This window comes from Vulpes vulpes, chromosome 5 (genome assembly GCF_048418805.1).
Source record: "Vulpes vulpes isolate BD-2025 chromosome 5, VulVul3, whole genome shotgun sequence".
NCBI lineage: Eukaryota > Metazoa > Chordata > Mammalia > Carnivora > Canidae > Vulpes > Vulpes vulpes.
Window position 1 is genome coordinate 47,394,166 of NC_132784.1, and position 14,575 is coordinate 47,408,740.

Genomic DNA, 14,575 nt, shown 5'->3' on the forward strand with positions numbered 1-14,575 from the left:
AAGACTGTTTATGCTCAGTAACATTAATACTGAGATCAGCACTCATTGTATTATACAGTTAACAGAAGTATTGAACAAATGTGAAATACACAGAGTCGTTATGACAGTAAGAATATGTATTAGACACTAATCAATCAAAGCAGATTAGTATGTGACTATTTCTTACAATTTTCATGTTGCCTTGATATTTCACATACTAACTATAAGCAGTGGGTAGATCACCTAAAGAATTCAGTGAGGAACTTTAACTGAGCCTGTGTTACTGTGCTTATATCAACACTGCCCGATAAGAAAGAGTAGTCAGTATTTTAAAACAAAAAAATTTGAGTAGTCCTAAATCAAAAAGGTATAACTTAAATACTTAAAATACTGATGTGTCGTTGATCTGGGTATGTGTGTGGGTGTGTTTGTGTTTGATAGTTAGTGCTCAGACTAAACAAAAATATGGTTACTTAAGACAGTATGAGTGTTGTTTAACTTGGAATCTTGGGAACTAATAACAAATTGCTTAAATTTTTCCTATGCTCTTGAAAGGCTTTTCTCATCTGTTTCCCACCCCTAGAATAGTTACCAAACTGTAGAGTATTATGAAGTTTAGGGCAGGCCTCGTATAATTTCTCCTAGGCTTATACTTGATATAACATACACTGTAAATAAAATATAGCACATATTATATGCAACATATAGCACACCTTTATTACATGTGTACATTGAATAATCATCCTTTAAATGATTTAAATTGGCAGCTTTAAAAGATTATAAATTTGGAGGATATGACATTTTTGTGCTAAACATGAGGGAAAAAATAAATATGAAGAAAGAATGAACCTTCATCCTAATTTAAACAATTTTTTTGCAATTGTTTTATCCCCAAAGAGCCATCTTTTATCAAGCAACTTGGTTTTGCTACTGAGAAGTCCATGATATTAGAGTTTCTCTTCCTCAGGTCTAAACTTGACTTCCCCATAAAAAGTAGAATCTGTTTAATAAAATAGATTAGATATCTTTCCAGCTCTGGTCTTAGGTGGACAGATAAGACAGTCTTTGTTGGAAAAGATGAAATTGCAAGAAATAATTAAGTAGAATTCTGAACCTATATTTAATTAGTAAAGATGACCTCATATTGCTAGTTCCAAGGCTTATATTGATCAATATTAAATACATTTTTATTTGATATCACCTCTATGTACTTACACTAAGTGTAATAGGTATATATATATATCATTTTATGTATTTACATATAACATTAAATTAAATTTCATCCCATAATTAAATATTATTGCCTAATATACTTAGGCAGTAATTAAATAATTATACAACAACTAATTCACTGCTCCACAATTATTCTGTCAAGTTTCCCCATTGAGCAAAATGGAACTCTCAAATCTATTTCTCATACACTGAAGCCCTAAGAGTGATCAATATTCAGTGCAATTGATTAGAAACAAACAACAAAACACATGAATGCTTTCAGTGTTCCTGATTTATATTAACATAGTCGTTCTCATCCTTAATACTTTTTCTCAGATCTTTCCATACGGCTTGAGATCACCCTACATCATAACCACATCCACAAACATAGCCATAGTTTGGAATGGTATTTTTCTTATTAAACATAAATCACTCCTATTTTTTTCTTTGTGGACTGTTTCAGCCATTTTGCCCAAAAAGAGGTAGTAGGAACCATAACTGAAAGGTTATAGTGATATCAGATCACCTGGGAGTTAAGTTGTTGGAGAGGGTGAAAGAGAAGGAGAGTTCCATTGTCATATACCTGACAGGTGACTGCGCATTATTCTAGGTGAGGAGTTCATGTTATTTATTTGTAAGTTGATACTTCCAAACCGTATTTTCATAAAACCGAAAGATAATCCTCTCTATCCAATATTGAGAAGCCCTGCTTTTCCATATTACAGTATTTTATGTGTTTTGTAATCACATATGCGATTATTATGTCCCTTTGGTCTTGAATAGGCTTTAAGACTATTTAAAATAAAACAATAAATGGCAGGAACTCAGGAGTGACTTGCTACCTGTATCAGTGTTCTTCGATAGTATAAATGCAATGATTCATGATGCGTTTTACTGGGATTTGAAATTTTACAGGAGTCATCAAGACCGCCCTTCCAAACATGGATAGAGAGGCTAAAGACCAGTATTTGCTTGTTATTCAGGCAAAGGATATGGTTGGTCAAAATGGAGGACTCTCAGGAACCACGTCAGTCACGGTGACCCTAACTGATGTCAATGATAACCCACCTCGCTTTCCTCGAAGTAAGCTGTTTTGTTAAATGCTGCAAGTTCCTCACTTTCATTGCCAACCTCTAGAACTGTCTTTTGAAAGGAAAATTTTCCAAATATTTCTCAAACAAGTGATTATCTTACTACATTTTCCCATAGTTTTGTTTTATTGGGGGAATGGTTTTAATTCAGAAATGTAGAATAGTAAGGGTATTGAAAGTGAAAAGAGGCAGTCCTGTCTTTGTATTACTTCTGTCTTCAATATAATATGGTTTTTCTTTGGTTCTCACTTTTAATACCAGTTATTAAGTTTATTTATATATTCATCTTTTCATTCTAAGATGTTCTTTGTAAGTAAGGTTTTTTGCCAATTATAACATTCAGATGCATATCATGTATTCTGTACACTAAAAGTGTTGATTTATTTTTTTTAAGATTTTATTTATTTATGTGAGAGAGAGAGTGAAAGAGCACAAGCAGAGGGAAAGGCAGAGGGAGAGGAAGAAGCAGCCTCCCCACCTAGCAGAGAGCCCCAAGCAGGGTTGTATCCTAGGACCCTAGGATCATGATATGAGCAGAAGGCAGACACAACCAACTGAGCCACCTAGGTGCCCCTAAAAGTATTGATTTGATTTGTTTTTAAAGATAAAAATAGAAGAGCGCTAAACTTTTTTTCATTTTATATTCCACACTTTTTTTTTTACTGCTTCATGCACATTAAACATTCCTTTAGCAGTTTTACCGTCTCTTTCTTGTGCAAACATTCACTGTTTCAAAAGAAGTCAATTCAAAGAACCAGAAAACCACATGCCCTCAATTTAGTTTCTGTGACCAAAATGGCTTTTGACTTAGATGAGAAAAGGGGAAAATAATCCTAGGTAGAAATGTCTTGATTATAGAAAAGCATTTCATCTCACTCTCTTTCAGGTTTTTTTCTTTCTTCTTTATAAGTGTATGTAGTATTTCTTTATAGCGCTTAGGGAAATAAGGAAATTGTATAGACTCTGATGTCTCTAAAACATTTGTTCAATAGTCATGAGTAATTAAACTCCATTACAAAAACAGATCTTGGAAGTGAACAATGTCAAGGAAGCTTTCTCTGCAAATATGAAAGTCACTGTATTTTCCTGCAAATACTTCGTCTTTGGATGTTTCATTTTTATTTTACATATTTTTAATATGCAATATTTTATAATAGTTCTACTACAGACATTGTAATACCTCCTAACAAAATAAAGTGTGAAATTACTCTAAGTTTAGCATTCATAAAAAAATGAACTTATCCTTAATTGTGCTCTTGATAGCTTATGATGGGAGAGGAGAGGAAGGTTGTAGAAGAAGCAAAGCAATGATGTAATGATATTGGGCTCATAATAAAATTAACTATTTTTCTTTAAAACTAGAGTGATAAGAGTTGATACTTAGAATTTTTGTTATTTCAGTTGTCATGATTTGCTAAGGTATAGGACAGGTTTTCTAGCTTATTAGATACTCTCATACTTATTAAAGTGAGGGAAGCCAAGGATATGTCATGAGGTTTTTCATTTTTACTGGATTTCTCTTTATCATGTGTAGTTAATATTCTATCCTTAAAGTTTCTGGAGTTTACTAAGGATGCTTCTGGATGTCTGAAAAGGGTCACTCAAAAGTCATCAGCATATCTTGTCTTTTTTTTTTTTAGTCAGTGACTGTTCACAAAATTTAGAAAATTGCTAATAATAATAATTCTGAGCTGAAAATGTGGTCCTTTCATATGGATACATTTTCCTTCTTCTGCTCCTTCAAAGGGAATCTTTTCTTTTCACAAAGAAGTGAAAAGACACTGCATTTAACAACCAGAAGGGAATGGAATAGGTGGAGGAAGCAGGAAAAAACAGATGATTAGAGAAAAATGATTCTGAGGAGTTTCCTTGTTTCGAAGGGATGATTCATGGTCATCTGCTTTCCAAGGCTTTTTTTTTTTTTTTCTTGCAGGATGGTGAAGAGAAATTTTTACAAAAGAAAGTTAAAAAGCTTCTCTTTCTATTTTCCTTTTCTTTCCTTCTGTTCAAACAGTATTGCCTCTGCTCTTGGGCTGTTGTCCCAGATCAGTTCTACATACAACCCACAGAGATAACTCCTATTCCTGATAAATTTATGAGCTCAAACAAGATAAATGTGGTCTTTCATCAACTCCCTTGTCCAGTTTTCTGAAACTTTCTTAGTAAAAGACAGTTATGTAAATCCTAACAATAAGTAATCAGAACTGTTTAGTCTCATATTTGCCCATTTGAAGCCTAAGCTATACTGTTTTTGGTTTTTTAATATTTATATTAATTATATTTTAATTATTTGGATTTAATGGTTATATGTTAATCTCATGTATAATTAGTTTAAATTTATTTTAATATTAAAAATAGCTTATTTCTCACCATGACATACAGGAACGGAGGCTCTTATCATGTTTTCTTCAGGGTGTTTCTGTTGTCACATGTTAATTATTATTAGATAATTGCCAAGAAATTTCTTGAGTCTATATGAAACTTGTCATTTATCTCCTATTGCTATAGCATCTTTTTTAGTAAAATATAAAAAGACATTAAGCGGAGGTGATGCAAACCACCAAATAGTTAAGTATTTAATGGTTAGCTTTCATGTAGTTTGTTCATTTCTTCTTGTGAATTTCACAGGGTCTTACCAGTATAACGTCCCAGAGTCATTGCCAGTGGCCTCCGTTGTGGCCAGAATCAAAGCGGCTGATGCTGATATAGGAGCTAATGCTGAAATGGAATACAAAATTGTGGATGGTGATGGATTAGGGATTTTCAAGATTTCTGTTGACAAAGATACACAGGAAGGAATCATTACTATACAAAAGGTAATATTTTCCTTATTTTTGTTTTCTTTGAAGATAGCACCAAACTACCACTAGTGCCACTAATGTGGCAAGGCCACATTTGCTTTGATGAAAGAATGTTTTAGTCAAAATAAATGACCATGTGGAGCTATTACTACTTTAACTGTAAGACAAAAAGCTATGCATTTATTTTTAGGTGTCAGAATCATAGAAAATCTTGAATGACATTTGTAGTAATGCCCTAACTAGTCTACTCTGAGTAAAGCCATAGCCCTTATCTGTAGTTCTGTGACAGCAAGGCACACTGGCAGATGTACTGTTTTATTTTATTTATATATATGTTTTTTATTGGAGTTCGATTTGCCAACATATAGTGTAACACCCAGTGCTCACCCCGTCAAGTGCCCCCCTCAGTGTCCATCACCCAGTCACTCCATGCCCCCGCCTGCCTCCCCAGATAAACCGTTTTAAATGACTTATGTGGAGAGATGTGTTTCTTTGTTGACTCTTCCAGGAAACCCTAAAATCAACTACACATCTTTGTTAGCAACTAGACAAACAGTCCATATATGAAAACAGTGCAAAGTTGGAAATAGAAACCAAAATGTTGAAAACTTACTACATTATCATTTATTCCCTTTCTAAGTTTATACTAGTTGAAGTGTTGGAAGAATTCATACAGAGCATGAAAAGTTGTAAAGCTTATCATAATCCCTTAAATATAAGTGCAAAGGAGATAGAAAATCACTATAATCCTAACTGAAGACTCTGTCATGGTATATTTAAATTAGCTCATACTACTGATTAGATATGGGGGATAATGAGCTATTTATTCCCTCTGCTTTGTATAGACGTCTTTGACAAATGTTAAATTAAAAACAAAAGAATTATTGCAGAATATAGTCTTATTTTCTCAACTATTTGAAAATACTAAAATATAGGATATGTGAAAATCCCCACCCCCTAAATAATGGAATTTTATGCCAGTCTGACAATCCAGGTGTATAACTTTGTAATTAACACTTCAATAATTAACACGTGTCAATAAAGAAAGTTATATTTTAATTGTTACAGGAAAACATATGTTTGATTTCAGGCCAATGGGCAAAACATTTCTGCAATTATTTCCAGTGGACAGCTGCTATTTTAGCTCAGCTGGTGACAATCTGTGTAAAAAAGTTTTAATAACTAGGATAGGCCAACTGTTGGCAAAATGTTTTGTTTTGTTGTCTAAAATAAAACGAATGCAATAAGGTACAGTGCTGCTCAAAGATTTCAAAGAGTCAACTGAAATCAATCTGTTCATATTCTAGAATTTTAAAATATATATATTGATTTTTATTGAACATGTGCATTTCATATATAAAGAAAGCACAAATTATTCAAACATGTACATTAAAAATATATATGATATATTTAATTCAGTGATTAAAAATTATCCTCAATTTCTGAATATTACTTTTTAAAGTTTTAGGGAATTCATTGTTAATTCTGGCCACAGTCAAATAGCACACTTTTTTTTTTTAAGCTTAAAGCCTTGAAGTCATTTCTAGCTTCTCTTTTGCTCCCCCTTGATCCATAATAGCTCTTGGCTGTATGTTTTTTCTATTCTCCTTGGCATTATCTTAAGGATGGTTATCATTGCTCACTCTAAAACTGTTTTAATAGCTCTTGAGTTCACAACCTTTTTCTAGCTTCTCAGATCCACCCTTTCTTTAAATTGTTGTTCAAGATTCAAAAACACTTTATTAATCCAACTAGGTTGAAAGCAATCTACCTTATACTAAGGGAAGAAGAGAGAGGGATACAAAAAATTGAAAGGAAGCAGTAAAATTATCATTAATGAGGTTATATACATAGAAATTCCAAAAGAATTCACAAGGATTATTAAAATTAACAAGAATTTTCAATCATGATAGTAGCTACAAAAGTAAGTTAAGCTTCACGATAGCTCATAAAACTGCTCTATGAACTTTCATCTTCAATCTAAGGACAGCGGCTTCATGAAAAGAATATCTATACTTGGCCCACTACCCCTAAAGTCTTCCATCTTAAAGCAGTGTAGTCTGCTAATCTCCTAAGGGCAGTCTTTAAACCTAAATCCAAGTGATATTCCATCATGAACCCAATAGGATCTTGAGTCTCTATTTCAGAAGAGTGTTTTTGCTTAACATTAAAAAAAGATTAATTAGCCTCTTTAGAGTGGTTTTATTCAGAATGAAAGAGGTCTGTCCTTAAGATTTTCTGATTCCCTCTGTCAGAACTAACAACTGCATATGGTCCTCAAGGCAGTATTTTAATTTTCAAGTTTTTTTATTACGATTTCAGTGAAGGGGGGTTCTGGATTTCATTCCAGGTAAAATGCTACCAGAGGTTCCTCACAGCACGTGGAAATGTATATGAGCAAGTAGAGAATAGTAGAATCATCTATGAAATCCAGAATGGATTTCTGAACCTGAGTCACAGAGCATTCTTACTAAAACCAAGAAATTCTAAAGAAAACCAAATGAAGCATTCTCCCATTGTTCTTAGAATAGTTTTAAATTTTCATTTAGATAAACAATAGAATGGACAGTCCATAAAAAGGATCCATTTTTTGATGGGTTTTCTAGTCTCTCCAAACTATTGGAAAACATTTACAACCAGGCACTGCTAGGATGTTGATATATGTATTTGTTCTTATGATTGTGAATGTCTCTAAATATTATTTCACATTGGGATAACTGAGTTTCACTTTTTGTTTATATAGATATTTCTTTTGGAAATAGGTTATTTTGTACCTGTGGACCATGCTTGACTATCACGTGAATTTATTTTCTCTCTGTAGTATAATAAAACTTTAGTTCATTGCTTTGTCAGAAACAATGCGCTGTCATGGTTATAATGAGATTTATTCCAGTTTGAGCAAATTGTTATCATATTTGGAAACATTTACATGTCATGCTTTGCATTAAGTGAACCTAAAAGCAGAGAGAGAACGAGAAAACAATCTCTTTAAAGATATGTTAGAAAGAGAAAAATAAGTACAGAATTGTGAAAGATTACCTTCACTTATGCTATTATTGCTCCAATGTCTTATATAGAAAATGTTTATAAATATGCCCAAATAGCCAGAATCCCCAAGGCTAAAGGTTTTTGTAGGTATTTTCACAGAATTATAAACATGATTGTATAGTTTAAATATTGTTTTAAATCATGATGATAATACAGTGTTTCACAGTTAAAGCAGAATACAAGCTGCTGCTTTGGCCATTTATGAATGATTTAATGATAACCCTTATACCCAGTTGCACAGGGCTTCCAAATTCACAAAGTGTAAACATAAATATTATCCCATGTGAGTGAAAACTGTCTTTCTTTCCACCTAGAGTTTTTTCTGCTTACATTTTTGCATCATAATTTACAATGTGGGAACTATAATTTCCTATTTTTCCTTTGAGATATGACGATCTTTCCTCTAATGTGCTTCAGTTTTCAATATAAGACCTCAGTAGGGATTAAATATGGGATTTTGCTTTTATAAAATACATTACTATACAGTCACAGTGAAGTAAAAAATGAGCATTTTCAGGATGTATTTCCTGTGAAGGATGAGTACACATTCATGTCTGGCATATGGATGGTGTTTGGAGGATCACATTTTCACTGTCAAAATAGTATATTTAAGCTTTTTTCTGGCCAATCCTATGTTATCTTCATAATCTCCTTATGTTCATACCTTTAAAAATTCTGAATGAAGCCAAAGCCATCAAATAATAGAGCATTATTATAGAAGTATTGATAAGGAGGCCCGCATGCCTTCACTGGTGGGGGGCGGGGGGAGGAGGAGTTAGACTATATACTTTCCTTTCAGCCTTCAACTCTGCCACAAGGATTTCTAAGCTCTGGGGTTTACTATCTTGTTATTGAAACGTGTCCTTTGTTTCCTGCTTGCAATAAGGAGGAGCTAATTCCCAGAGTCAAGTCATCTATTTCAGCACTTCGTAAAATGCTGCTGATGTGTGGTGGAGGTATATCAAACTGACAACATTTCTAATTTATATGTCTTCTTATCATTGTTTTTCTTTCAAAAGATTTTATTCAATTAATCCTGGCGCCGTGGAGGCACATTTTTTAAAGTGGAACAAAGACATTTCTCTCATTGGACTATGGAAAGGCATACATTTTGGATTATTTTGGTTTTAAAGGTTGGCTGTGGTAAGATTAATAATGGTAACTGTAGTTAACTTCTGAATTTCAGATTATGTTTTCCAATTTATTCAACCCATTATTTCTGTGTATATTTAAGTAGATCCTTATATCATTTTCATCATTATGCTCATGTGTGCGTATATATAGGCAATCTACTTATTAAGATATAAACTTAGCCATGTTTGAATGGCCAAGATTAGAGAAGAATTTAAGGGCTTAAAAAGGAAATAAGAAATTGACAGTCTTTGAAGGACGTTGATAGTAATATAAATGTCAACACATGATAGTCTTGATCAAAGAGGCAAAGGCCATGTTCACTTAGGAGTATTTCTGTTTGCTTTGATTTTGACAGTTATCAGAGCAGTGTTCTGCTTTGATATGTATATGCCAAAGACATTTTCCAGTGAGTCCATCACTTTTTTTTTTTTTTTTTTTGCTTAGTACAAGTCACAGATAATGTACAATTTTTTTTCCTTACTTCTGTCTTTTTCCATGGTGTGTTGTTTCCTGAATTAGTTTCGATGGGTAGGCTTCCAAGAAAGACATATTTAAGAAAGAGATATTTAAGAAAGAGATAAGATTTAGTGATTGTATAAGAAAGTTGAAGAGAGAATTTAAGGACAAAACTTAATGTTTCCAGTGTGAGTAACTAGATGAATAATTGTGCCATTCCTTTCAAATGGGAGTGTGCAGATGATTATTATGATTTGGAATACGTGTGAAGTGCCTGTGGTATCTGGATAATAATGTCTAGGAGGTCATGAGTAAGGATTTGCAGCTCAAGGCAGAGGTCTAGAGTACAAACTTAGGTCTGGGAGGCATTACCATATGCATGATAATTAAAATTAAAAGGGGCACTTGAGAATATCCCTAACACATGTATATAAAGTAAGGGAAAGGGGTGTCTGGCTGGCTCAGTCAGTGGAGTAGGCAATTCTTGATCTCATGGTCGTGAGTTCAAGCCCCACATTGGGCATTGAGGTTACTTTAAAAAATATAATAAAGTAAGGGAAAGAATGCTTTCAACATTACTTGGTAAAACTAAAAAGTTTAAGTTAGCAGGGTAGGAAAAGATTCTGAGAAGGGAAATTGTTTTATTTTTCCAGGACTGATATTTACTTTAAAAAATATAATAAAGTAAGGGAAAGAATGCTTTCAGCATTACTTGGTAAAACTAAAAAGTTTAAGTTAGCAGGGTAGGAAAAGATTCTGAGAAGGGAAATTGTTTTATTTTTCCAGTCTTTTTTTAAAAGACTTTATAAGTAACTGAACCACAAAGGAAATCTAAAATATAAATATATTCAGATAAAGAAAAGGAATTGCACATATTATTAGTAGAGGAGGGAACTGATGGATTCCGGAATCTATTTTAGATAATAAAGATAAAATATAAACCAGTAAGGAAATGCTTAGAAGAGCCAAGGGCCTGGAATTCAAAGAAATTCACATGTCTGGATATGACCTGTCTCTCACTATTTCATTTGGTCATTTTGAGGCTATTTTGGTTCATTTTCACTGTATCTGCTGCCATCATATCAAAATATGCTGCCACATGATGTCAAAAACTGAAGCCACCAACTTTTATTATTTCTCTCCATAGCTGTATCAACTATTCATTGCTACTTAATGAATTACCCCCAAAATCTACTACTTTAAACAACAGTATTTCTTTACGTCATGATTTTGTGAGTTAGCAGTTTGATGGAAGTTCAGCCAGATGATTTTTCTGCTGATCTGAGGTAGGCTCACACTTGGATCAGTGGCCAGCTCCTGATCAGCGTGGTGGGTCTGCCTCTATGGAAGTGTCCCCTGCTGGGACAAGGGGGGGGTATAAATGTGTCTCATCTCCAGTAGGTAACTTGGCTTTGTTCCAAGAGTGGCAAGAATCGAAGCTACAAGGTCTCTTGAAGCCGATATCAAGAATTGGCATATTATTGTGCCACGTTATAGCCATCAAAGCAAGACAGGCCAGCCAAGGTTTGAGAAGTGAGTGTAAAAAAACACACATGAAAAGAGAGGAGCTATAAAATACTGTGGATGCTGGGAAAGTAGAAAAAAAGGTTTTGAGTCCCAGCGGTGCTCCAGAGAAACTAAAAATTTAATCTTTGGGTCACACATAGATGAAATGGCAAAAGAATCTCAGGTCTGCTGACTTAGGCTTGTAGTCTTCTCTCCTGTTTCTGCATTACTCACAAAATAATTATGTGGGTCAAAATAAGTTAATATTAGCTGCTCTTTGGTAAAGGCTCCTAGAAAAATAGAAGCTAAACTGCCTTTGGGTCATAATCTGGATTCAGGTTGCCTGAAAATGTGTGAGGCCCTTCCACAGGAAGTCACTGGGTCTAGTCATGCTGGGAAATAGCTCTGCTTCAGCTGTTATGTTACACTGGGAAAGAATATAGTCATTTGCAAGGCTTGTTTTCTATTTTCTGCTTATGAAACCAAAAAAAGCCTAAATTCACAGGGAGTATGTGGTACACAGAATAGTGTACCCCTGCTATGCATCCCAAAGATACCCATGTCCTAATCTCTGGAAGCTATGAGTAGTTGACCCTGTATGACAAAAGGGATTTTGCAGATGTGATTAAGTTAACGGGGTGGAGATGGGGAGATTTTCATAGATTATCTCATGGTGTTCGGTGTAATCATGAGGACCTTAGATGAGGGATGTGGGAACAGAACCAGAGGGAAAAAGTGATGTGTTTTAAAGATGGAAGAAGAAGCTATGAGCCAAGAACTCGTGTGGCTTTTAGAAGCAGGAATGATTCTTCCCTGAAGCCTTGAGAAGGAACACACCCCTGCCAACACCTTGATTTAGACCTCTGAACTCCAAAATGGTATAAAACAATAAATTGATGTATTTTAAGACACTAAATTCGTGGTGTTTGCTACTGCAGCCACAGGACATTAATACAGAAGTCATAGTGGAACATTTCTGTTGAGTGGAATACAGACAACAGTACCTAAAAGAGAAAGCCAGACATTAATTAACTAGATATGGATAAGAATCTGGGGAGTTCCTGATTTAGGCATTTTGTGCTCTAGTTGAAATAATACGTGATGACAGTAGACATTTTGATGATAACAGCCCTCAATTTCTCTCTCACCATTGCAGCATAAACTATATCAGTTTTATATCGTTGATCCTACTTTCTTCCTTTGTCAACATCCTGAGATTCACTACTATTCTTTTTGCTTGTTTTAGATTACCTGATTCATGCTTCCAATTCATTCTGATGTTTTTTCTTAGTCTGTGGAAACAAAGACCCTGGAACCATCCTGTGTGATTATGAGCAAGAAACTCAATCTGTCCTTGACTCAGTTTCCAGATTTGTCAGAATGATCTGTTAAGAACTGTGTTATCTGACAGTATTATCTTGTGAGAATCAATGAGTGTGAGCAGTTAATAAGTTAATATTGTAAAACTCATAGAATGAAAACCTGCATATGTTAAGGCCTATATAAATGTGTATTGTTAACAGGGAATTCAGTTAGCAATTTATGGTTCTCTTTGTAGATAGGTTCAACTAAAAATCTGAAACATATGTACATTTAGTTGATGGCCTTAGATTTTTTTTTTTAACTTAGAAAATGGAGATGTGTTGTATCTGCTTAATTGCTTCTGTTTGCTAGTATCTAGGTTAGGAGATGTTAATTTAATACTCATGGAAGCCAGAGGACACTTGTGTGGCTAGATAATGGAAATAATTATTCCTGATATTTATATCCTTGCTTTATTCTTCATATGTTGACATACTTTAACATTTCAGTCTTTAAACATTTCTGCAGTTATTCATAATATCTTCGCTAGGGTCCCAATTTACCTAGAGAGCACTAGATACTTTCTGTGTATAAATAGTAGTCTATTTGCAAAATGTGAATATTTGTATGAAATACCTGATAAAGAGTTGCATTAAAGCATAATTTTTTGAAAAGTCAAAATAATGACTCTCATAGAAATATAAACTGGACATGGTGGTACCCAGAAGTCTTTCTTGTTTTGCTTATTCCAAATTTGCCTATACTTATTTTGCTCACTTTCAGATGATTTGTTTGTCCTTACATTTTTTTAATGCATCAACATGGTGCATCCAAATATAGAATCATATATATATACATATGTATATATATATATATATACATATATATATATAACAATTTGGAACATATTTTCCCTGTCTCTCTATAAAAACAGCTTATTGCCCAAATCCACATATAGGTTTCATGATGCACAAAAGATTTCAAGACAAATAAAATCTTCAGAAGATGCTGAAGTCACTTGCAACTGTCGGCAAAAATTGCACTGGACAAATTTAAACAGGGTAAGACAGACTTCAAGGATGTGGCCACAGGAGAAGGAGGCCAAAATTCAGTCTAAACTCAAGTCAGGTGAGAGAGAGGGCAGGCGAGTTAAGTGCTGGAGTGTATTTGGGTGGTGGGTGGATAACAGGGCTTCTGTATGTGCTGATTGACTTTACCTAAAGGGAAAGTAAAATTTCTTGTAGCTTCACAACAGGAGGTAGTTTTATAGCTTGGAGCAAGGCTCAGACAGAGTTGGCTCTTACTCTTCACAGCAGCTCTTTCTTCCTTGATGATGATATTTCAAAGAGATGACTCCCTGTTTCTTGAGGAAGACATTCTTGGGCTGTAAAAATGGCAAGAAACTTTTTAAAAAAAAATTTCCATCTCAAAGGGGCAGAGAATGGACTTACAAGTTTTCTAAAGTCACTGCTCTAAGAAATGAGAGTCCAGGGGCCAAGAGGGAAACATTAAGACTTTCTTAGGCACAACTCAGGGAATGGACAAAACAAAGGAATAATGCAGTTGTACATAATAAAGGTGTGTTTTGCTTTTGAAAAGTTCTTGATGGGGGGATAATTTTAGAATTCTTATTCTTGTATTTAGGTGTACAAAATTATTCTTATGGAGAGACCTTTTTCAAGGTTGTAGATCACTTTTAAGATTCTGTACAGTAGATTTATTTTGAGTAAAATTATTGTAAAGGAAAAAATTGTGATTGAGGGTTCTTTTTCTATAGATACCTCATTTAAGCTCCTTTACTTAGGAGGAAAAGATTTCTATTGGTTTGATCAACAAGTAGGGAAGATATTGAAAGCAGCAGAATATGCTTTGATCCAAAAGACAGCTGGAATCTCTAGAAAAAGAAGTGTCTTTAAAAATGACAAACAATCTTAGTGCTTTTGTACAAAATCCACATTAGACATAGACACTAAATATATAGACAGGCACATGTGTGTATGTGCGCACACACTCTCTCTCTAATCAGCCCTGTTGGTACCATGCCAT

General features: G+C 34.1%; 1 protein-coding gene across 5 annotated transcripts in view; it reads left to right on the forward strand.

The window, feature by feature from the left end:
* CDH7 (cadherin 7) overlaps positions 1-14,575 on the forward strand; it is a 125,301-nt gene that overhangs the window by 61,682 nt on the left and 49,044 nt on the right. For 4 of the 5 annotated variants that reach the window (XM_072758061.1, XM_072758059.1, XM_072758060.1 and 1 more), the window contains 2 exons: positions 2,107-2,274; positions 4,911-5,098. In XM_072758061.1, coding sequence (XP_072614162.1) covers positions 2,107-2,274; positions 4,911-5,098 — 356 coding nt within the window. The remainder of the gene's footprint in view (positions 1-2,106; positions 2,275-4,910; positions 5,099-14,575) is intronic. The other variant, XM_025997722.2, reaches the window with a different exon arrangement.